Consider the following 22810-nt stretch of genomic DNA (forward strand, 5'->3'; position numbering starts at 1 on the left):
AAAAATTCCTGGGAGAAGCAGCCCCTCCCTGCGCCACGAACCGGTATCATTCTTTTTCTCTCGGTGCATGTTCCCTGGAGAAATGTCCTTGGTTGACTGCCATTGCCCAGGATTTAATGTCTTAGAAGAATTAGAAGTTACCCTTTATAACCCAGTAATCTCCAAAGTTGGGCATAGAAATAAAATATTAGAACTTCTATTTATGTATTTTTCATATAATCGCTTTTTAATATCTATTTTTGTGTCTTATGTTACACAATATAGGGGTACAGTAGTACAGGTATATAATTTATAAACACATGGGGGTATGCATGATCAAAACTTTCTGACGGGGGTGCAATCAGAAAAGTGGAAGGCCACATGGAGGCTAAGGGAGGAAAATTATGGTCAGCCCTCAGTTCACTTGCCCAACATAAACCCAGAAAGTAGCCTGCAGGCATCACTACGCTAATAAGCAACAGTGAAGAACGTACCTAATCTCTTAAATCCCAAGTTAGTGTTCTTCCCTCTACGAATTTCGGGGGGGGGGGGGGGCGGGATGTGGAAGTAGAAATTAAATACACACTGCAAGCCATGTAAAAAGCCAATTTTGGAGGAGCCATTAAACCAACCAGATTCGCCTGAAAAATATGCACAAGACAGAGACCATCTCCTGCGGGCTCAGAAGCACTCAGAACAAAAACCTCCTCCCCACCGCTTTGTAGGCCAGTTATTTTCACTCATTTCCCATCACACTACGCAGTGTCTGTTTTTAAGACCGATGTGTCCTTCCTTTCCCCAACTCACACGCACATCACCACCACACGTTCCAGCTTCTTTCAAACCATTCATTTCGCCTCCAAGGTGACACCATGTGGAACCAAAAATGAAGCAGCAAAATGTTGAAAATAAAAATAAAGCGGACTTTATTTAGAAGATAAAGATGGTGGTATCAGTTTTGGTTAATAAAGTTGGGCTCAAGTGTTTTAACAGGTCTTTAATGCCATCACAGACTGGCATGCCAAGGGCATTCTGAATGCCAATTACAGACTGAAGTTGTTTCAAAACCGAGATGCTATCAAAAGCTGATGGAGTTGAGATTTCTCATAGAAGTCGGACTAACACACTTCTTAAATATCAGAGGGACTAGATTACTTGGTTCTGAGAGTGAAAACACTGCACTGAGCATTTCCCCTCCCTTTCTCCACAAGTCCCTAAGGCAAGATTACAGTTGCCTCTGACAGTCCGAAGTTCAACATTTCAACAGAGGGGAGCTGAGGGGAACCAGGAAAATGAAAAGCAAAATTAATAAATGTAATCGTAATTGATACAGGCAGCTGCCACTTACGGCAAACCAAAGCCTAGTCCGATGCCCATTTGCTTCACATTTGCACTGACATCTTCCCAAGCAGACGGTAACTACATTCTTGGAGGAATGTGCCAAGACTAGGGTGGGGAAGGCCCGGACAGTGAGTGGACTGAATGCACCTTGCACCCAGTTACCTTAGGTGGTACAATCGATTCAGGGTAAGAGCCCAGACTCTGGAAAACCCACTAGCCAAAAGTAACTACGAAAGAGGATTAAATGCATAACCAGTGTAGAACGCCTGCAAGGCACCAAGACCACAGTCCAACCAGCCCATTTTCCTCCTCTCCATCACTGAATGGATCTGGGAGAAAGCGTTAATAACAGCACTTGTCAACTGCTTCCCTGGAACAAAACATGACAAAACACACGGAAGGTTTTGTTTCCATTATGGTTCTCGGTGTACTTTATTCTCCTGCTGTCTAGCTAAGCAGCCCACACAGGACAGAAATGGGTAGCACTGAGGAATGATCAGATTTTTTTTTCTCCCCAACATTCCTGCCCCCTCCCTAAGCCCTGACCAACCCCTATCTATCAGGAATGGTTAGTGTATCACCCTCTCCTCAAGGGACAACTAACATTTAAACGGGATTAGAGGGTCAGGTCTCTTCTTAGTAGGGCTTAGCAGGTGGTACAAACTCTTTATTCACAACGGAGTCTTTCCTTCAAACACCTGTTTTTTGTGTTTTGTGTGTGTGTGTGTGTGTGTTTTTTTTTTTTTTTTTTTTTGTACACTGGTTCATAGATCGGCACTTGACTTTGAACCTGGCACCAAAAGGCACAATATCTGATACCCTGTACAAGAGCGATTAGAGATGCTGCCATATGGATGAGCAAAACCGAGCCAATCCCACTTATGAACGGAAGGCTTGGATGGGGAGGGGAAAATGGCAAAGAGAAAAATGTAAGCCCACATTTCTTTTGCTAGAATGGAAATAAAGTGGGAATTTAAGGTCTTGTTTTTTAATCCTCCAAACACCAGGAAGCAGTTAAAGATCTTCCTTGGTGTTTTTGAAAGCAGCATATTCAAAATGCCAGCAAAAAACTACTAGTAACTGCAAAAACCAAAAGGGGGTCAAAGCTCACCGACATCCCTCCTTATTGCTGAAAGATTCTAAACCCAAAATTCCGGGTGCCCTGTTCCCTTGTAAAAGGGAAAATAGCGAAGTCTGCTTTATGGTTCTCATAGCACATCACACTTTTAAAAAAATATTAAAGTGTGTGACCAGGGGAATGTCTGACACCATTTTATTAATCTTCAACTTCAGTGGAAAAATAAAACCTTTTTCAAGTGCCATTTTCATCACAAGAGTCCTAGTATATATATATGTATGTATATATATATACTTTTGTTTTTTAAGTTTTATTTTGTTGATTAGTTGGTTTTGAAGTGCAGCAAGAGACCAATACCGCATTGTAGTCAATCAAATAAAAGAGAACAGAAGGCCAAGCAGTTTCCAAATGGTTATTTTATCAGATTGTTTGAACATTAAATTTATCCTCATTTGCAATCCAAAATAGTTACCTGAAGTTTGCTCTGTGTGTGTGTGTGTGTGTGTGTGCGTGCGCTTGCGTTTACTTTTATTGTGTATTTGTTTTTAAACTCTTTGGCACAATTTTCTGGGGGTGTTCAGACTGCCACCATACATGTCAGGAGAGACCTTTTCTTTTGTGCTGCTACTTCTGAGCATCTAAATTTTGGTTTGTTTGGGTTGTGGCTTTCTTTTGTTTTGAAGTCTGCATTCTTTATTTGTAACAATTGTATTTTAATTTTTTCTAGATCCTCTAACTCCAGAGTTTTCTTTTTCTCCCCCCCTCCCCCCCACTTCTACATTCACAGTTGAACCATATTATTAGGAAAGGCGCCTTGATGAAAAGATCAGGATACGGGAGCTCTGACCATTCGTCAGTGTTTTCCCTAGAAGGTAATTAAAAAAAACAAAACAAAAAACAAAACCTAAAGAGCGTCTTTCCTTTTTTTTTCTTTTTTTCTTTTTTTTTTTTTTTTTTTTTTACACATCTCTTGTGCTGCATCAGTAGACAGGACTTCGGTTAGTTTTATGAAATGCAACATCTAACCCCTTTTTTTCTGGGAAAAAGAAACTGCAATGACTTGAAGTTGAGAATGTGGATACCGCCTCACTCACACACACTCATTCTCAGACCGTAAAGAATCCCTCACCCTCCTTTTAGCCGGCACGCGTACAGTACCGTGTGGCAATGGTACACCAAAGGTGGGCTTGAGACCCAGGCTCCATCTTTCTTGTCAGTAGCAAAGGCCAGACTGCCTTTTACAACAAAGCACCACAGCTGAACCCAGTCCCTCCTCCTCTCCCAAACCAGTCACTCCACTCGGCACCGGCCAAAAGACAGAAAAGCTAGTTCTAGCCTGTCCTGGGAAGAGAGAACTTCCTTTTTTTTTTTTTTTTTCCTAAGCAATTACATCCATCGTTTTTCTCTTTTCCAAGATGGCCGACGTTATGGTTTTCTACGAAGTCAGTGCTTACTTAGCTCACTAACAGCGCTGCTGTTGGCGGCTGCGGCTGCTGCTGTGGCAGAATTTTCAATGTGGTGTGTTTTCAAGCCTCACTCACTCATCCTCTCATTCCCAAACATTCAGCATCCGTGCACACTCCTCACTTCCGGGTTTTTCAAAAGATTGGAGATTTCCAGTGGGGGTCTCAGGTTATCATCCCAATGGTAACAGATCTAAAAACAGACGGAAAACAAGTCAACTTTGAGATCACATACAGTTGGAAGAGTCAAACGCTTCTGATTCCCACAATTAAGTGCTCACCAGCCTGAAATGAATTGGTCTAGTTTGTCCTAATAAAAGGACTAATTGTTTTTCTTGTCTTCCTATGTGCCAGCTACCTGCTCTCATTAGCACCTATATTAAGAGGGTAGGAGGGAAGCTAACAAGATAAAACTCAAAATAGCCAATTTTATCGAGATCTTTGGAGTAAGACAATGAGTATGTGGAGAGTTGAAAAAATAAAGACTACATCTGAAAGCAAGGGTCAGGGGTGCCTGGGTGTCTGACTCTTGATTTCAGCTCAGGTCACGATATCACAGTTAGGGAGCCCCTTCTATGCTGACAATGCGGTGCCTGCTTGGGATTCTCTCTCCCTGCCTCTCCCCTCCCCTCTCAAAAATAAATAAAAAATTAAAAAAAAAAAAACAAAAAAGCAAGCGTCACACAACTCTTGACTTTGGATATCTTCTGCAGAGCTATGCAATGTCTAAAAGCGCTGCAGTAAAAAAAAAAAGTATAGAGAGGAGGAAGGGAATAACGAAAGAAAAGAAAAATCTGGGAAAATGCCATTACCGATGACTTTATTAGGACCCAAAATCATGTGGGGCCTTCACTGAATTCCAGTTACATAAGTTCTGCTCTTCATCACCACAAGGAATCAAGTATTTGGCTCAAGGAAAGATTGAGGATGCCCGACCCTTCCACTAGTACAAGTCTGAGGAACAAAGGCTTGGCTCAAAAGCACTTATATGGGAAGGGATACAAAACAAAATGCCATGAGACAGGCAGCCCTTGTCGGAACAGTCTGAAGAAACTGTGCCTCCTCCCCAAGAGAGTAGAAGGAAGAGGGCAATGGGAGATGAGCTCTTACCAAGCTTGGTTCTTCAGTTTTCTCAGTTCTTTTGTTGCCCATGTAGCAAGGGTTTTTGCTTTGTTAGTCTTCGATCTCCGTCCTTCAGTTAACAGTTCATGGATCATTGGCCTAGCTTCTACTAATTTCAGTACGTCCTTCCCAAATGCTGTACACAAGTCCCTGTGCAGAACAAACACACCTGACAATGAGCTCCTTGGCCCGACACTGCTATCATATCATTTTGAGCCTTCCAAACCAGTGCTAAGCTAGTTGTGGGTTTCTTCATATTTACCTGCTTTTTAACGTTTATTTATTTTGAGAGAGAGAGAGTGAACGCGAGCAGGGGAGAGGCAGAGAGAGGGAGACAGAATCCCAAACAGGCTCCAAGCTGCCAGCAGAGAGCCTGACGCAGGGGTCAAACTCCCGAACCGTGAGGTCACGACCTGAGCCGAAATCAAGAGTCGGACACTCAACCAACTGAGCCTCCCAGGTGCCCCTGTATTCACTTATTTTTTAAAGCTGGAAGAAATTTTAGGGATAAGTTGAGCACCTACCCTCAACAGATGCACAAAATGAACTCTAAAGAGAGAGGATGACTACTGCAGGTTCCACAACTAACTCATGGTTCTCTCTTCTAATGATGCCTCAGAAACTCTCACCAGAGGAGGCTAAACATAGGCAATCTGTCGACCAGCCTCAGAATATGGGATGGACACAGATCTGATGCTGCTCCTATACCTCTGAGAACTCACTTCATAGTTTAGCGAAAAGAAATTAGAAACCTGGAGTCTGGAATAAGACCCAAGCTAAGGTCTGTAGTAAATTCTCACCTGTGAGAACTCCTAACAGGACACCATGGGTTCTATTAAAGAAATACCAGGACGCCTGGGTGGCTCAGTAGGTTAAGCGTCCCACTCTTGATTTCAGCTCTGATCACGATCTCCTGGTTCATGGGATTGAGCCCCATGTTGGGCTCTATGCTGACAGGGCAGCGCCTGCTCAGGACTGTTTCTCTCTGCTCCTTCTCCCTCCCTCTCAAAATAAACAGACATTAAAAAAAGAAGTATCCATGTCAAAGAAGTACACAATCACCATCCAGGCTACCCTCAAAATTCTTTACCACATGTCTTCGGATTTTCCAAAAGTTCTATTTAGCTACTGGAAATAGGATATAACCTACCCTATCAGTCCAGCAGCACAAGCTACTACTCCATCTGTATGATCCTCATCTCCAGCAATGTGGTCAATGAAAGACAGAATAAATTCTACTCTGGGTTGTACCAGCATCACATCCGCTATAAAAGAAAGAGAAAGTCTGATGAAACTGTCCCACCGTGGCAGGACTGTACCCCCCATTTCAAAGTTTCCAAATACACTATCCCCCTCACAAGGCTGGCTTCAGGTGGGAGAATTAGCTGCATATAGTTATACTGAACTGTCCTTTCGCAGATTAAGATGTCATTCTTCACATCCACACAAGAGGCAGACAGTCCTTTTATTACAAGCAGAAATAATACAGAAGAAACTAATGGGACCTTTCCTCTAAGCCCATGGTATCAAAAGAGGTAAAGGACAAATACTTCCCTAGTCAGTAACAGAAATATCAGGTGACAGAGGAAATCTGATCTCCCAGTCCTTTAATTCAATTGAACTAGGGGTGTGTGTGTGCTCACAGCTGCCACTCGGGGTTGGTGTAGATGCCAACCAGCACCACAGCCTTGCTGGATCCCATCCCTTACAATGCCCAAGAAAGGGGAGACAAAGCAGCAGAGGAAGAGGGAACAGAAATACGAAAGGCCATATTCTCTCCCAAAGCAACTCTCTTCATCAGGGCGCTTCCTTCTCCCCTTCCTTTCCATTCACAAGTTGACAGAACTAGAGGCACAGCCCCTTTGGCTAAGTGAACTCTGGACTGAGTCAAATGGGTTGTATACTCAACGGTGCACGTTCTCCTGGTCTCCCTTCAGTCCCTGGACAATTCCGGTATAGGCTTCCAAGCAGCCTTCCCTTAGCTCATTCAGGTAATCCACCATGTCATAGTCTGACTGTAAGAGACAAAACAGAACGTCCATCATTCCAAGACCCTTTAGTTGTACAACTGTCAAAAATCCCCCTCATCCAATCAGGGCTGGACTTAAAGATAGCTTTAAGCCTACCTTGTCCACCTGGGCTTGGGAGGCCTGCTGAAGAGTATTCAAGACGACCTCTAGATATTTTTTAAACTCTCCACCAATAGCAAGGGCAATATCACCAAACACTGACAGAATCTGTGGCTTCACAGACCTGTGGACATTTTCATTCTGATAGAGAAACGCAAATGAATAAAAGTCACGTGTCCCGTCCAAAGGCTGTAACAAACAACTACTAATATGATGTGTACAGACCACATAATCTCTGAAAAGAGGGATTATGTATGCCCTTTACTGGCTTCCCTGCACCACCCCCACCCCTCCCCCCATTCCATGAAGCGAGCACATGCATTCCTTTAACTTTACAACCTTACTTTATAGAATGACTTTGTGAAAACGAACAATTCCTTTCTTCATAAGCCTATAGCCAACATTCCAGCAACTTAAAGAGTTCCCTCTCACTGAGTTTTTAACCATGTTTCCAACTGATGATTTCTTCAGATGAGAGTAGACTGGCTTGTGCGTGCAGACACTCACCCCCAGGTTCTCCAGGAGGAGCTGCATCACCTCATCACAGAAAGGTAAGATGTTGGACTGCAGGGCACGGCATAAGTCTCCCACTAAGCCCACAGCTGCCAAACAAACCTGCAAAGAATCCAGGAAATGATCTTCCGAGCAGAAAAGGCCAACTGCGGTGTAAGGCATTATTTTTACTTAGCTGCTGCTCCTTTTATCACCTGAGCCTAGAGTGCAAGAAGAAAACATCCTCCCCTCTCTGCGATCAGTTCATTTTAACAACCAGTACCTCAGGAAAAAAACTAAGGCCGTCCAAGGTTATCATTAAGAAAGGACAGAAATGACAGTATTCCCCAGGAACGATGGTGGCAAGAGCCAGGTGGTTAAAAAAAAAAAGAAAAGGAAAAAACCCGGCTCTTAGGGCGTCATGCTGGTGCAGCTAAGATCTTGGTTTTTTTCACGGACTACTTATGGGGAGTTGCCCTGAGTTCAGACACTCAGGGCAACAGAATAAGTAGTTCACACCCAGGGCCAATGCACTGAGACTGTCTGGACTTTGTACCACAATGACTGTCCAGTATAAGCGAGAATATAAACGTGTTCTATTGAAAAGCATGGACTACCTGGTACTCAGCATAGTTTTTCAATCCAATGCCCAGGAAGGGTTTAAAGGCCTCCATGTACTTTAGGAACTCACCACCCAACACTGCAAAGAAGCAAACTGTTAGCACCACAGGATATCACAGAAGTGAGCAAAAATAACCATCCTGGCTCTCCCAAAATGTATTCGCTCCACACAACAGGTTGGGTGGAGCGTGCATTAATTACCAATTCTCCAATGAAGATGTTAAGGCTGTCTCAGACAAGTCAAATTCCTAAGTGCTGGAAGGGCCTAACTCTTATGCCCCAAAGATAATGCCCAATCTCCACGGAGCGGGATTTCACTTTGGCTGAAAAAAACCCAAGTGGTTTTTTGCACGGAACGTCACGGTTAATTTTGAATTGGATGAGCTAACAATGCTGCCTCTTGGCCACCTCTTCACCTGGTTATAACATGTCTTCTCTGGCAGCCAGGTTTAAAACAGGGTCCATCCCTGGGCAATCCCATCAAGGACTTATTTAACAAGCCAGTCAGGGAAAGCAGACTAGGCTTCTTTCCGAATTCACCACTCCGGGAGCCATAATGAACTGCCGGGTCCTGTCAGGGTGGTTACATGTGGCCAGATCAGTTGAACATATGCTTCTTATGCTAGAAATAGGTCTGCTCCTCGGAGAAGTAGTCCTCTGGTAATGGCCTTGGTAATACACTTTACAGGCCATCCCTGAAGAAGCATTCCAGGTTTCTGAAGTGTTCTTTAATGTGCTTTTAAATGGCCCTTCGAAGAGTCTTAAGCAGACGTGGCTCCCCCGAAGCAATTTTGTATAGTCAGACATATAACAACCAGAAAACCAATTAATTCCTAGAACTCTCAATGTTTTACTCCATCCCATACGAGGGACCATGCATGATGTGTCAACCTGGAGTCTGAAGCATTACAACTTGAACCAGAAGGTAGCAAGTTCCAGCAAAGAAAACAGAAACCTTTCCTTCCTCCATCCTTGAAAGGAACCAAACTTCAATAAAGCAAGTAGACTTTCAGGGTTAAAAGGAACCTGACGAACATGGGGTAGATGATAATAGTTTCTTCCCCAGAACAGTTGCCAATCTGAGATGCAAACTGGCCACCCATTTATTTCAGTGAGAGTGGCAAAGCAGTTATACACAAAGTTATGCTTATATTCAACCCAACTTTGCACTCCAGTCATGCCCCAGTAAATGAGAAAACAGGACTATGCTTTCTCTGGTCAAAAATTTCCCATGGCCATTGAAACTCCCATACCCTAAAGACACTCCCTGCCCAATTTTGGCTCACTGACCTTCCACCAGTGTGCTAACTGCCATTAGGGCATCCTCTTGCACTCCCCCAGACCCAGCTGTGCTTTGGAACATCCTTAACAGGGAGGCCATGACCACATCAGAGATCTGCAAAGCATCTTGATGTTGTACTTTCCGGAGAACATTCTATGAAATGAACAAGAAAGAGTTCAGGATCTGTTGATTCTAAACCTTCCAATCAGAACACTAAACATACCTTCCTAAAAAAAAAAAAATCAATTAAATCCCTTGACTTTCTAGCTTTTTTTTTGGAAATGCCAAATACACTTTTTGTAATCAAAAGCTTTCACAGTGTAAATCACCTGCAACAAAACATGCATTTTAAGATCCCTTCTATTCCCCAAATCAGAATGAACACAAGATAATCTTCCATGGTACATAAACTCATTTCTTCTGCATTTCATTTATGTCTGATAAACCCATCAGTAGCCTCCATATTCCAATCTTCCTGGAATGGCACTTGAATTTACTTCAGCTTTAAAGAAGAACAGGTTATATTATAGTTCCTACTCATCAAACAAAAAAGCAATCCTTCCTATATCCTAACCTATTTACGGATGATAGGAAAGAAATAGCTTTGATAAAATAAAGCCAACTGAATTATCCTAATTCAATATTCCTCAAACCTCCCTCCTTAGCCTTTAATTTGTTTCAACTAATGTTACCAGATCATTCCTGCATTTGTCGGATAACTAAACAAAGACCTTAACAGTCAAGCTTAAAAAAAAAAAAATTAAGTTTGGCTAAGAAAGAAAAGAGAGTTCATAGGGAAGATGACCTAGTTAGCATCACTCAATACTAAAACCTAGTACCTATGTAAGCATTAGACAATTTCCAGGGTTTTCCTACCTTTGGTTAAAAAAGGGAATAGCACCTCAGCCACTCCATGAGCCCAGTCATGAATGGGTGACGTTTGATTTAAAGATTCCTGGTCTCCCCTCAAAAGACTACTCTGAATAACAGGTACTATAAATGACATAAATTATAATAAAGCTTCCAATAGGAACTGTTGTTTCAAAAGACGATGGCAGAAAAACTCAAGGCTTCATTTTTTTAGCTGAGTGAACCACAGCTGGGAGCCAAATCTGGCTGGGCTACATTTGGACAACCCAATAAAAAACCCAAGACTGGAAGCTGCCAACACAACATAGCTGTACAACATCATAAAACGAGCAGTTTCCTCCCCTAAACTGGGCAAAAGACAAATTCTGTCTTTACGGACAGAGAAGAAAAGAGAACACTTTCTGATCGGCCTCAGAACTGGTAAGCGATAAAGCACCACTGTACCTGAAGAGTTGCGCAGAGCAAAGACTGAAGGTCATTGAACTGGATCCTATCCGATGTGCTCTGGATATGTGACTACAAAGAAAAGAAGATCATCATATTCTGAATAAACACCTTCTAAAAGAGCGCTGAACTTCCTCAATGCTTCCATTTTTGCTGGGTTTAGCAAGACCATTAAATAATCTTTACTGATTCTAACGTAGGAAATAAAAAACTCACAGATGTATATGATGTGATGTGTCTAAGTAACTGGGATGAGCAATGCAGATTTAAAGAGGCAACGTTTTTTGTATAAGCCTTACATCGTTCTGAGAAAATATATATTTACACGTAAATATAAACACCAAGAAGAGAGGACGGGGCTCCCACTTCCGACCAAGCCAGGAAAGCCCAGTCTCACCTCCATCTGGAGCACCTGCTGCAGTCGCTCCATGATAACCAGAGTAGTCTTCTGAACCGCAGGGTAACAATCCTTGGCACTGTTTTTCACAATTTCCATCAGAGATTCATATGCAGAACTCCTCAGGTTGTTCTGGTGTCCATCAGGTCTGTAAGGAAGACACAACAACAATCTTAAAGTCTCACCTGAGAAAAAGAATAGAGTTGTTATGACATAGACCTTGTTGCAAAGAAAATAAGGATCCTATGGGGCGCCTGGGGGGTGGCTCAGTCAGTTAAGCATCTGACTTCAGCTCAGGTCATGATCTCATGGTTCGTGAGTCTGAGCCCAGAGCTGTCAGCACAGAGCCTGGAGCCTGCTTCAGATTCTGTTTCCCTCTCTGCCCCTCCCCCACTTACACTGTCTCAAAAATAACGTTAAGAAAAAAACAAAAAGGGAAGAAAATAAGGATCCTAGAACTGGTACGGTTGCAAACGTGGTTTGAGTTTGACAACACAATACAACCAGGAAATAAATTTTCAACTGTGAAGCCAATGGCTATCTTCATTATGGGTCTCCAGAGCTGGTTAAACTTTAGAATAACTCTTTGGAAATGGGCTGACATTATAGGGAAACAAATTAGTTTAAAATGCTCAAGGGTGCCTGGGTGGCTCAGCCAGTTAAGCATCCAACTTTGGCTCAGGTCGTGATCTCGCCGTTTGTGGGTTTGAGCCCCGTGAGCTGTGCTGTCTGTGCTGACAGCTTAGAGCCTGGTTTAGATTCTGTGTCTCCCCCTCTCTCTCTCAAAAATAAACATTAAAAGAAAAAAAACAAGAATTTAGGTTTATGGGGGGAGGGGATAAAAATAAAATGCAGACGAAAGCATGTGGACAAATGAAGACGTTGCCTGAATAGCTAAGAAAAAGATAATTTTCTTCATTCATCTGTGAAAGATGGTATTATATATACTCTTGATCAGAGAAGTAAAGATAAACTAAGGAAGCATGGAAGAGTTTAAACCCAGCCTTCTTCCTAATGGTTTCTTTTGAGCATGGCTTTAGGTATAGCTCACATACAACCAAAATTAAAGGTCGTTCCAACTTATAACCCCTTAGAACTACATTTCACGGGCGCATGGCTGGCTCAGGTGGTGGAGCATGTCACTCTTGTTCTTGGGGTTGTTAAGTTCGAGCTGCATATTGGGGGTAGAGATTACTTAAAAACAAATCTTTATTTTTTAAAATATTTTCTTTTAATTTTTAATGTTCGTTTACTCTTGAGAGAGACAGAGCACAAGTGGGGGAGGGGCAGAGAGAGGAGACACAGAATCTGAAGCAGGCTCTGGGCTCCGAACTGTCAGCACAGAGCCTGACATGGGGCTCGAACCCATGAACCACAAGATCATGACCTGAGCTGAAGTCGGACACTTAACCGACTAAGCCACCCAGACGCCCCTAAAAATAAAGCTTTAAAAAATTTTTTTCAAAAGCTCACTTCTAAAACAACTGCATTTTAATGCCAAGTTCTTCACCGATTTTCAAAAGTAGTAATTAATGATCTGGTGTGGCGATTAAATCCATAATAAGAGCTAGGATTTCCTTTATACCATAATCAAAGACTCCTGTTACGAGTAGACACTGAAAAACGAAGGGACCTCTCTAGACCAATTCCTCTTTATATGAGACTATTTTCTGACTTCACTTGTAACCTCAACATTCTGAGGTAGACATAGTCTGTATTTTCTTCTTTTTTTAAATGTTTATTTTTGAGAGAGAGAGGGAAACAGAGTGTGAGTGGGGGAGGGGCACAGAGCCCAATGCGGGGCTCAAACCCACAAACTGTGAGATCGTGACCTGAGTCGAAGTCAGACATTTAACCGACTGAGCCACCAGGGCGCCCATGTATTTTCTTCTCTTATTTTTTAGCCCCAACATGGGGCTCAAACTCATGACCCTGAAATCAAGAGTTGCATGCTCTCACGACGGAGCCAGCCAGGTGTCCCTTTCTCTTATTTAAACAAACTGTACCAGAAGACTCTTTTAATGCTTCCTGTTACTATGTTCCCATGATTAGGTTATACAGAGGCGCCCCCCACCACACACAAGGCAAAAGGATTTGGATGCAAAGATACCACCCACTTCTGTATATATCAGTCACCTGTCTGTAGTTTCTAGAAGCTTCTGAACTATGAGTTCAAAAGAAGAAGATAAGCAATAGGTAGCTGGTTCTTCCTGATCATCAGCCACATCTGCAGCTTCATAAGCAGCTTCAGCCAGACTGGAGAAAGCCTTAAACAGAGACAGAGTCAACATTAGTCCTGAAAAGAACCCTTCCCCAGGACAACCTCATTTCTCCTTAACATACTATGGGCAGTGTTCGTTTCCAACTGACCTAAGAATAAATCAATGCTAGTGAGTCCTCAACTTTTCCTGTCAAAGTCCTAAGACAATCACTTAACAAGTGATTGTCCTTAAAATTAAATATTTATGTATTTGTTTATTTATATCGTTTGCCCCACCCCAAACTCTCTCAGCAGCAGAGTTCTTTCATCTACCACAAATACCTGCCACTACGTCATTTCTTTTTCCACTTACAGAAAGGCTTTTTAGCCCCACTCCTTCCTTGTCTGAACTTCCTCCCCCACACCCCCAAAGGTCCCTAATGAACTACCTTCAGCCTGCACTGACTCAGCAGTTGGGCCGCCTACCTTCCTTCTCTTTTGCCCCCTTCTCAGCAATGGTACTTTTTGTAGCTAGCAACTCTCTACCTTAATCAAAATTTCTTGTTCCCCAAGCAACTGAAGAAAGAAAACCAGGTCCAGATAGTTTTCCCACCGGGTTAGCATGACTGTTCTAAATGGTTTGGGAACCAGTTCACCATGAGTCAACAGCTCCCACTGGCTCATGCAATTGGCATCCCCCACATTTTAATTGAAGAAATGAGAAAGGAGATGCTATTCAGAAAAGGCCTTCCAGTGAGGTAGACCCATTTCTCTCCCACACCTCCTACCTCCTTGCCCATGGCTCAGCCCAGCTCCGTATCTCCGTGGAAAGAAGAGCCCTTACCCAGCACACATTTGAAGCCACTCTGGGTTCAGCACTGAGGCCCTCAATCAGACACTGTAGCAGGGGAGTTAAGTAGACATCATTGATGGCAGCTTCAGGGAGCAGTTCACAAATTCGGCCCACAGTCCACGCGGTTGTATCTCGAACAACTACACTGGGGTCTTTCATTAATTCTATTAGGGTGGGCATAGCCTGCAAATATAGCAATTAGCAAAGCGAAGCAAAGATTAAGATTCATGTCGACTGACACCTCAGAGGAGGGAATGCCGATGGTTGGGATTTTTCCTTAAAAATTTTTTTCAGTACTCTCTACACCCAACATGGGATTCCAACTCACGACTCCAAGACCAAGAGTCACACGGTCTTCTGACTGAGCTACCCAGTGCCCCCTGATGGTTGGGTTTTAACCCAAAGCATCAAGACAGTGTGTCATTTTAGAAGATACGTCTGTCCTGTATCCAACAGTATGATAAAAACAAAAGGAAAAGTGAAACAGTCCTCTCTTCACCAAATCCCAGCAGAGAGTTTTATTAGAAGTTTAGCAAGAAAAAGCTTCCAGCAGACTTCCGCCGAATCTCTCAGGTGGTGCACCTCCGTGCAGTGGCGATGGCGTGTGGCTCCACTGGGAGAGGCCGAGTTCCACCGCACTGCACTCCGTTCCAATGGGCTCTCGCAGTGCTTTGTAATAGTAAAATAAACACCCTGTTTCCACAAGACTTTTCGTTACACAGCTATCATTGTGTCCCAAGGACAGAATCATCACATAAAAATTACGGGGAAGGTTTATGACACAGCAGGTAAGTGAAAACACAAGTCCTGAGACTGCTGCACAAGAAGATGCCCATCCTGTCGCACACACATGTGCACACAGAAGACAGCGACACAGATCAACGCTAAGAGTTAAGAATGTTATCCTTCAGCACGTGATTAAAGGGGACTTTTTCTGCCTTTCTGTCAAGTCCTGAGTTTTGTTAACAATCCAGAAATTACCTTTGTGGAGGACTACGTACAGTTTTGTTTTTAAAATAAAGGCACACTCTCAAGTAAAAAGCTCAAGGAATAAATATCCCATTTAAAAGCCCCCAGCCTCACCTGTATAACTAGTGGTTTGAGCTGATTGGGCTCTGGTCCTTCCAAGATACAGCCAAAAGCCATTACTGCTGCATCCCGGTACCGCCAATCTGGGTTCTTGATGTGTTCTTTAATGAAGGGGAGGACATGTGGGACGATGTCATCTTCACAACAGGTGGCCAGAAGCATGAGGCACACGCCTGCTGCTTTGCAGGGGTTCCAGTCGTCGTCGTCGTCATTTTCGTCCTGATGAAGAGAATGTGGCACTAGTTCAGTTTTTGTTCAAAGAATCACTTCAACTCAAAAAAAAAAAAAAAAAAAATCACTACCTCCAAAGGTCTTCTGACTACTCCCAGATGTCACTGGAACTTAAGTTTTGCGGATGTAAATAAAATATAAAACCTTTACACGTACGAACGTATATATACGTATATACAATATTAAAGTTTACTTATTTATTCTGAGAGAGCACACAGGCACATGAGCAGGGGAGGAACAGAGCGAGAATCCCCCACAGGCTCCATGCTGTCGGCGTGGAGCCCAACGCAGAGCTCGATCTCATGAGCCAGGAGATCGTGACTGGAGCCAAAATCAAGAGTTGGACACTCAACCAACTGAGCCACCCCATTAAAACCTTTATGTTTGAATCTCTTCCATAAAGACTCATCGCAGCATAGCCTGTGATGCAGACAGAGGGAAGTCCCACTTCATACTACACAAGGACACAGACGACTCCCGCTACATGCAACAAGAAGGATGAAACTGGGACACACAGCAAGTGAAAGGCAGAGCAAGAGTATATGCCGTATTATTCTAGTTATATAAAGGCCAAAATCAGTCAAAACTAATTTACGGTAGTAAAGGTGAGGGAGTGAATGACTCGGAAGAAGCCGTGAGGCGGCTTCTGGTGTGCTAATAATTATTACAGTCCAATGAAAAGTTAAACCAAAACCAACGTCAAAACCAAGATTCCATTAGCATTTCTCCGGAAACTAGAATTCACGGTCTAGCTTCCTTACTGTGGCTACTCACACCACACAATCAATTTAAGGTAGGCTGCCTTAGGCACCTTCGGGATATTACACACCTAAAGAATGATTTGTTCCCAAATGCGAAAAACACAACAAAAATATACAAAAGCGAAGACACTAAGGTCAAAAGATAAAAAGTGGCTGTAAAACTCAAAGATGAGATGAAAATTTGAGAGAGAACCCAGTCCACTTCAAACCAAATACGTCTCTACTTATCTTTTGAGATTGTTGTATTGAAAGTCATGTACTTTCCTAAAACCAAGTAACCTCCGTTTCCAAGGAAATTCTGCAGTGCTCAAAGTGACAACAAGGTTTCCTCAGAGCACTCCCAGCCCTCTGGTAATATTTTACATGTATCAGGAGGGAGGAGATACACAATCTTTCCAAACACCACACCAAGAAAAACTGTCATGCCCCAAATCAAAAGGGAACGATGCCAAGATACACTTCTTATAAAATAAACTTCTATATATATCCATTACGCCCCCATCTTTATGAAGTCATTACTTTTCCTTTGTCCTGAATCTTATGGATGTTAACAATCATGAAGGATCAGAAATTTCTTCCACGGGTTGACGTCCTTCACCGGGATGTGAATAATTCTTATCCAACCTCACCAACATTTGAAAAGCGTACACACGTACTGTGAACTCATGAAAACAATCCAGATGTTAGCAGATAAATTAAGTGGCCTAAACTAGTACATCTCGGGGCGCCTGGGTGGCTCAGTCGGTTAAGGGGCCGACTTCGGCTCAGGTCACGATCTCACACTCTGTGAGTTCGAGCCCCGCGTCGGGCTCTGTGCTGACAGCTCAGAGCCTGGAGCCTGTTTCAGATTCTGTGTCTCCCTCTCTCTGACCCTCCCCCATTCATGCTCTGTCTCCCTCTGTCTCAAAAATAAATAAACGTTAAAAAAAAAAAAAAAACAAAAAACTAGTACATCTCTCTCGCTAACCTTCACTGCAACTTTCATAGTGTAGGTCCCCCCCGCACGCCTTTGGACAGGGCTCAAATCAGAGCGGCAGCGGATGTAGCTCGTCTGCCATCAAGACCAAAACGGTCAGACCCAGTCCTCCCTCACAAACAACTCAGAGTCCAGAGGATCTTAGAGATCTGTTTGGCTGTTCCCGAGTCAAGCGGAACAGAACACCAACCGGCTGAAGAGTTGCCGAGTTCCCTCACGGAAACTGTTCCGCAGCAAATCAATCCTCAACAAGGTTTCACGGCTTCCCCGGCTAGATCTGTGAGGTAACTCACCTGTTTGGTTAGTGTCTGTGTGAGGATGGGAACCAGGTACTGGAGTGCTCCCTTGGCATAAAACTTGCTGGTGTGCTCAGGAGGTCGTCCTTGTTCGGCTGCCTGAGGAAAAACATAAAAGCAAATTCTGGACGGCGGCAAACAGGCGGGTACTAGAGGCATACAATAAGAGGTGCCCAGGGGTCTGTACAGAAATACACCTAGCAAATGTAACATTTGCTGTGATCTCTGGAGGCGCTCACTTTTTGGTCTACTTCAATGGGATTCTTTTAGGCCATACATATAAATCCACCTTAAAGGGCCAAGGCAATCGTAAGAACTACATTCCTTTTTCACAAGCTCAATTCATATTAACAAGATGTCATCTAACTAACCTTTGGATCAAGAGATGTACTAAGTTTATGTAATGATGCCAAAAATAAAACTGTTTCTTAGTGTGCAAGACAGTGAAGGCTGGAAACAAAGCTTGAGTTCAAAGACTGCAAAGTGCAGAACTAACCCCTCTGTCTAGATCAAATTCCTTCACCAGAGTTAGTAAACTAGCAATTATGCATCCCGTGCTTGCATAAGGACTTCCAAAAGGAAATAATTCGGCGTCAGACATCACCTCATTAAATGGTGACTGCCAGCTGCCCCCTTGTGTTCACGGTACTAATACCAACATTTATAATAAATCGTGTCTGGCTGATCGGTAAAAGCATGACATGCCTCACTAAGGGTCTGTCTCCCTCCTGAGAAGCTTTGGCTAGCAGAGAAAGCAAAATCTCTACAAATGGAGACGCCCTCTAAGCCGAGTCAAAACAAGGCCTTCCCAGAGGAGACTAATGCCCATAAAGGAGCTATGTCCCAGAGCCCAAAGGGAAACAGCCCTCTCCCCCTGGCACCGACTTTCTCCCAGGCTCACCTCAGAAGCCTCAATGGCCAAGTCCATTTCCTCATCACACACATTGGACCAGAATTCTATCCCTTGTAGGGCCACCTCATCAATGTCACTTTTCATTGCTTCAATCGTGATCTTAAGAGGAAAAAAAAAAAATGACACCGCAGACCCCGATAAGTGCTAGTTCAAGTTAGACCCCTGCTTCTAACCACAGACACTAAAGTGTCAAAAACGTAGATTTATGAACGCTACGTCTGGAAGGAAAGGTAGAAACAGGAAACTGATTTAAAAATACACTCTTTACCAGCACAAAGATAGTACAAGTCTGCTTAGTACATTAGTGATGAGCGTCAACATTAACACTCAGGACTCCAGGAGTTTTCTTGATTTCAGAATATTAAGTAAAAAAATTACAGAAATAACAAGACAGCAAAAACGATGGGCTCTGCAACTAGCTACATGCTGAAATACATAGAACAGAAATACTTACAGCAAAAAGAGCAGGACCCATATACGTCTCCATGTACTGATAATATAAGGACATTATCTTTACCAGATTTTGTAAGGCAGCCACTCGTACCTTTTAAGAAGAAAAGATTACTTTGCTATTTAGCTTAACAATGTAGTCTGACAAAGATACAGAACTACTTCACACAAATGGGACAGTAACCTAAAGGGTCAGTTGAGGTACATTTGGTACCTTTGGGTAATGTCATCATTTCCCAAAAATCAATCTCTTCCCTTAGTTTTTTTCACTAGCCCTATTTATTTTTCCTCTTTCTTTCAACTTTAAAGGTGCCTGTGGAACCTATGGTGGGACTAAAGTCACAAATGCCACTGAGACTGGATGTTACTCCCACCTGTCTCGAGGGTCAAGGTTTAGGTTACAGCAACAGCAAAAGCTGTTTCAATGGCTACAATGAAAAACAATCTCTTGTGTAATTACAGCAATTAAGTAGCAAGGGGGACCAAAAACCATTTCTTCCTTAAACCTTTTATAAGACCATAGCAACTTACATTACGTTAACTTTCCAAGTACTGTTTTTCCCTCTTTTACTAAAAACAATGTTAGATGTTAGCCAAACCTTATTTCTGAAATCACCTGATTCCCAACATCTATTTATTTTTTATTTTTTAATGTTTATTCATTTATTTTGAGAGGGAGAGAGAGAGTACAAGCAGGGGAGGGGCAGAGAGAGAATCCCAAGCAGGTTCCGTGCTGTCAGCACAGAGCCTGACGTGGGGCTCAAACTCACGATCCATGAGATCATGACCTGAGCTGAAACCAAGAGTCAGACGCTTAACCAACTGAGTCACCCAGGTTCCCCTGATTCCCAACATTTCAAACTACTATGCTAGAGATGGCACTTCCTAGGAAAGATGGAAGACAGATATTATCTGACCTCATACTTACCCTTGTATCTGGACACTGTGTGGCTTCACAGACCACCTGCATAATAAAGTGCCTCTCGGACTGTAGGAAGAATAAAAAGAAGAGAATAAGATTCTTCACATATATGAAGATCCTAGACTACCTCTTCAGGGAAAACCTAGCACTCCCATAACCCTGGACCAATTGAGCAGCTTTGCCCTGACATAGTAATGGCACTGTGAAAGCTATAAAAGAGTTTGCCCCCGGTGTCTATTATATGACCTGCCCTCTAAAGAGGTCCCTAATCTTTTAATCCCCAAAATGACCTTCACTAACAAGACTCCAAGGAGGAAGTAGAAAGGAAAATGTAGGTCACAGAGTTTAAATAAAAATGGTTACAAACAGGGGCGCCTGGGTGGCGCAGTCGGTTAAGCGTCCGACTTCAGCCAGGTCACGATCTCGCAGTCCGTGAGTTCGAGCCCCGCGTCAGGCTCTGGGCTGATGGCTCAGAGCCTGGAGCCTGTTTCCGATTCTGTGTCTCCCTCTCTCTCTGCCCCTCCCCCGTTCATGCTCTGTCTCTCTCTGTCCCAAAAATAAATAAACGTTGAAAAAAAAAAATTTTAAAAATAAAAAAAAATGGTTACAAACAAAAATCCCTACATTAGGAAAATCCATTTCTTTATATTTAAAATTTGAGAATTCAAAACATCTGCTTTACTTAGGGGACAAATTTGTTTTCCGGGAGGTGGCAAATCCCCATCAAATGTGGTAAGATACCGGAGAACAGAGCAATGAACTTATTTGCTACTATGCTAAGTCTTCTGAAATGTGAAAGGAAAAAGCCTATTTTCTAAACAATTAGAATTACAATTTGCTTTGTCTTCTTGGACCTCCCTACTTTGTCCACAAGACCAAGAAATGGCAAAAAGCACAGCTGAAGTGTCAACACACACAGATACAAAAAAACTTCCAGATCATATAATCCAGCAATTCCACTTGAGTATATATGTCCCAGAGAACTGAAACCAGGGCCTCAAAGACCTAGCTGTATACCCATGCCCATAGCAGCAGTATTCACAACAGCCAGAAGATGAAAGGAAGCAACCCAAATGTCCACCGACAGATGAATAAACAAAACATGATGTATACCCACAACAGAATATTATTCAGCCTGAGAAAGGAAATTCCGACACATGCTACAACACGTATGAACCCAAGACATCATGTTAAATGAAATAAGCCGGTCACCAAAAGGCAAATCAAATACTGTATGATTGATGACACTTAAATAAGGTATCTAGTGTAATCAAATTCATAGAAACAGAAAGTGAAAGAGTGGTTGCCAGGGCCTGGGAAGGGGAAAACGGAGAGTTGTTTAATGCATACAGTTGCAGTTTTGCAAGATGAAAAAGTTCTGGAGACTGGTTGCAAAACAACGGGAATATGTTTAACACTACTGAATTGTACACTTACAATGGTTAAGATGTAAATGTTAGGTTACTATAGATTTTAACAGAACTTAAGTAATAGGGGGAAATACTTTCAGGCAAGATAAACTTTCTTTATACATTAATTTTCAAAAGCACCCTTCTAAGGAGGTGTGAAATAGTTCAACTTCTATAATTTTTTTTTCAAGTACATTCTATGGCCAACATGGGGCTCAAGCATGTGACCTCAAGATCAAGAGTTACATGCTCTACCAGCTGAGCCAGCCAGTTACCCTCCAACCCCCTGCTTTCTTTACAGAGGAAGAGAGAGAGCGAGAGAATTTTAAACAGGCTCCACGCTCAGCACAGAGACGCCGCAGGACTCTATCCTACGACCTGGGATCATGACCAGAGCTGAAATTAAGTCAGATGCTCAACCCACTGAGCCACCCAGGTGCCCCCCGCCCTTTTGAAGTAAGCTCTACAACTTCTGTCGTATTTTTAAAATCTCAGAGCACATCCACATTTTGATCTGCAGAAGGAAAAACCTAAGCTTAGAAACACTTCAGATCACATTTTCCCCAAAGCCTCATGAAAAAAGGCAAACACCTACTCCAAGACCATTTCTTACATAACACAAATCTTGAATGGAAATGAGTGCACCTAGTAGTGCACTAAATCACAAAACTTAAAACAAAATAAAACAAAACAAAACAAAAAGCCCTTTCATTTAATTGTTACTCCGCACCTTCTAAACCTTTTTGTCGAAAGAGACTCACCTCTTTGTCAAAGTTTGCTTTGGTGAACTCCAATGAGTTCAGGAGTGCATTAGTAGCCGCCAGCTTCACATTATTACTGGGCTCCTCTTTCCTCATCCCCTGGATTATGGCAGTCAGAATCTCATTGGATTTATCCTGTAGCTGCTCTGGGTCCTGAAACGAGCAGAGAAGCGCAGTGAGTAAAATAATGAGCTCATGACTAATCAGCAGTCCTTTTAACTGTGAAATCACTCGAGTGAGTATCATGACTTTCTCTGATCTCTTTCCACACATTTCCATTTAGGGACAAATCACCTGCAAAATACCCCAAGGTCTAGTGGTCCAAAATCAATCTGAAACAAGTTAAACTCATCAACTTCATCTGATTTCTTAGCACGATGACTCTGGACATGAGGTAATGCTGACTTTTTCTTCCCCCTCTTGTGAAAGGGAAATGGCAGGCTGGTGTTTTTTCTAGTCTATCTGTACTGACTGAAGTAAAGCTTCTGAGGACCAAGGATCAATACCTAGGCACACCATCTAGGCAGTCTAAGTCCAGGTAAAGTGCTGTGGACGTCTTTGCTTCATCAAGTCTGTATATGAAAACAGACACCAAGGGTGGTAACCTCAGCAGCAGCCAGAGTCCCAGGAGGGCTGCATTTCACAAACTATGCTGTGCCTATGGTGGCTAAGCCAACTACAGCAAGGGTTGGCAAACTGTTTCTGTAAAAAAAAATAAATAAATGAAGAAA

At 42.8% G+C, this 22810-nt stretch overlaps 1 protein-coding gene across 1 annotated transcript in view; it reads right to left on the reverse strand.

Moving 5' to 3' along the window:
- Positions 1-881: 881 nt before the first annotated feature.
- KPNB1 (karyopherin subunit beta 1) overlaps positions 882-22810 on the reverse strand; it is a 28799-nt gene continuing 6870 nt past the window's right edge. Inside the window, exons 5-22 of the mRNA XM_040497322.1 lie at positions 22080-22232; positions 19916-19975; positions 18992-19081; positions 18526-18636; positions 17622-17723; positions 15355-15579; positions 14263-14454; positions 13355-13485; positions 11219-11366; positions 10822-10893; positions 9516-9660; positions 8222-8304; positions 7620-7727; positions 7110-7253; positions 6893-6998; positions 6134-6248; positions 4972-5133; positions 882-4054 (exon numbers count right to left, since the gene is read on the reverse strand). Of these exons, the coding sequence (XP_040353256.1) occupies position 4054; positions 4972-5133; positions 6134-6248; positions 6893-6998; positions 7110-7253; positions 7620-7727; positions 8222-8304; positions 9516-9660; positions 10822-10893; positions 11219-11366; positions 13355-13485; positions 14263-14454; positions 15355-15579; positions 17622-17723; positions 18526-18636; positions 18992-19081; positions 19916-19975; positions 22080-22232 (2148 nt within the window). The 3' untranslated portion in view covers positions 882-4053. The remainder of the gene's footprint in view (positions 4055-4971; positions 5134-6133; positions 6249-6892; positions 6999-7109; positions 7254-7619; positions 7728-8221; positions 8305-9515; positions 9661-10821; positions 10894-11218; positions 11367-13354; positions 13486-14262; positions 14455-15354; positions 15580-17621; positions 17724-18525; positions 18637-18991; positions 19082-19915; positions 19976-22079; positions 22233-22810) is intronic.

The sequence above is a fragment of the Herpailurus yagouaroundi genome, unplaced genomic scaffold, assembly GCF_014898765.1.
Source record: "Herpailurus yagouaroundi ecotype Mexico unplaced genomic scaffold, PumYag 189, whole genome shotgun sequence".
Lineage (NCBI taxonomy): Eukaryota > Metazoa > Chordata > Mammalia > Carnivora > Felidae > Herpailurus > Herpailurus yagouaroundi.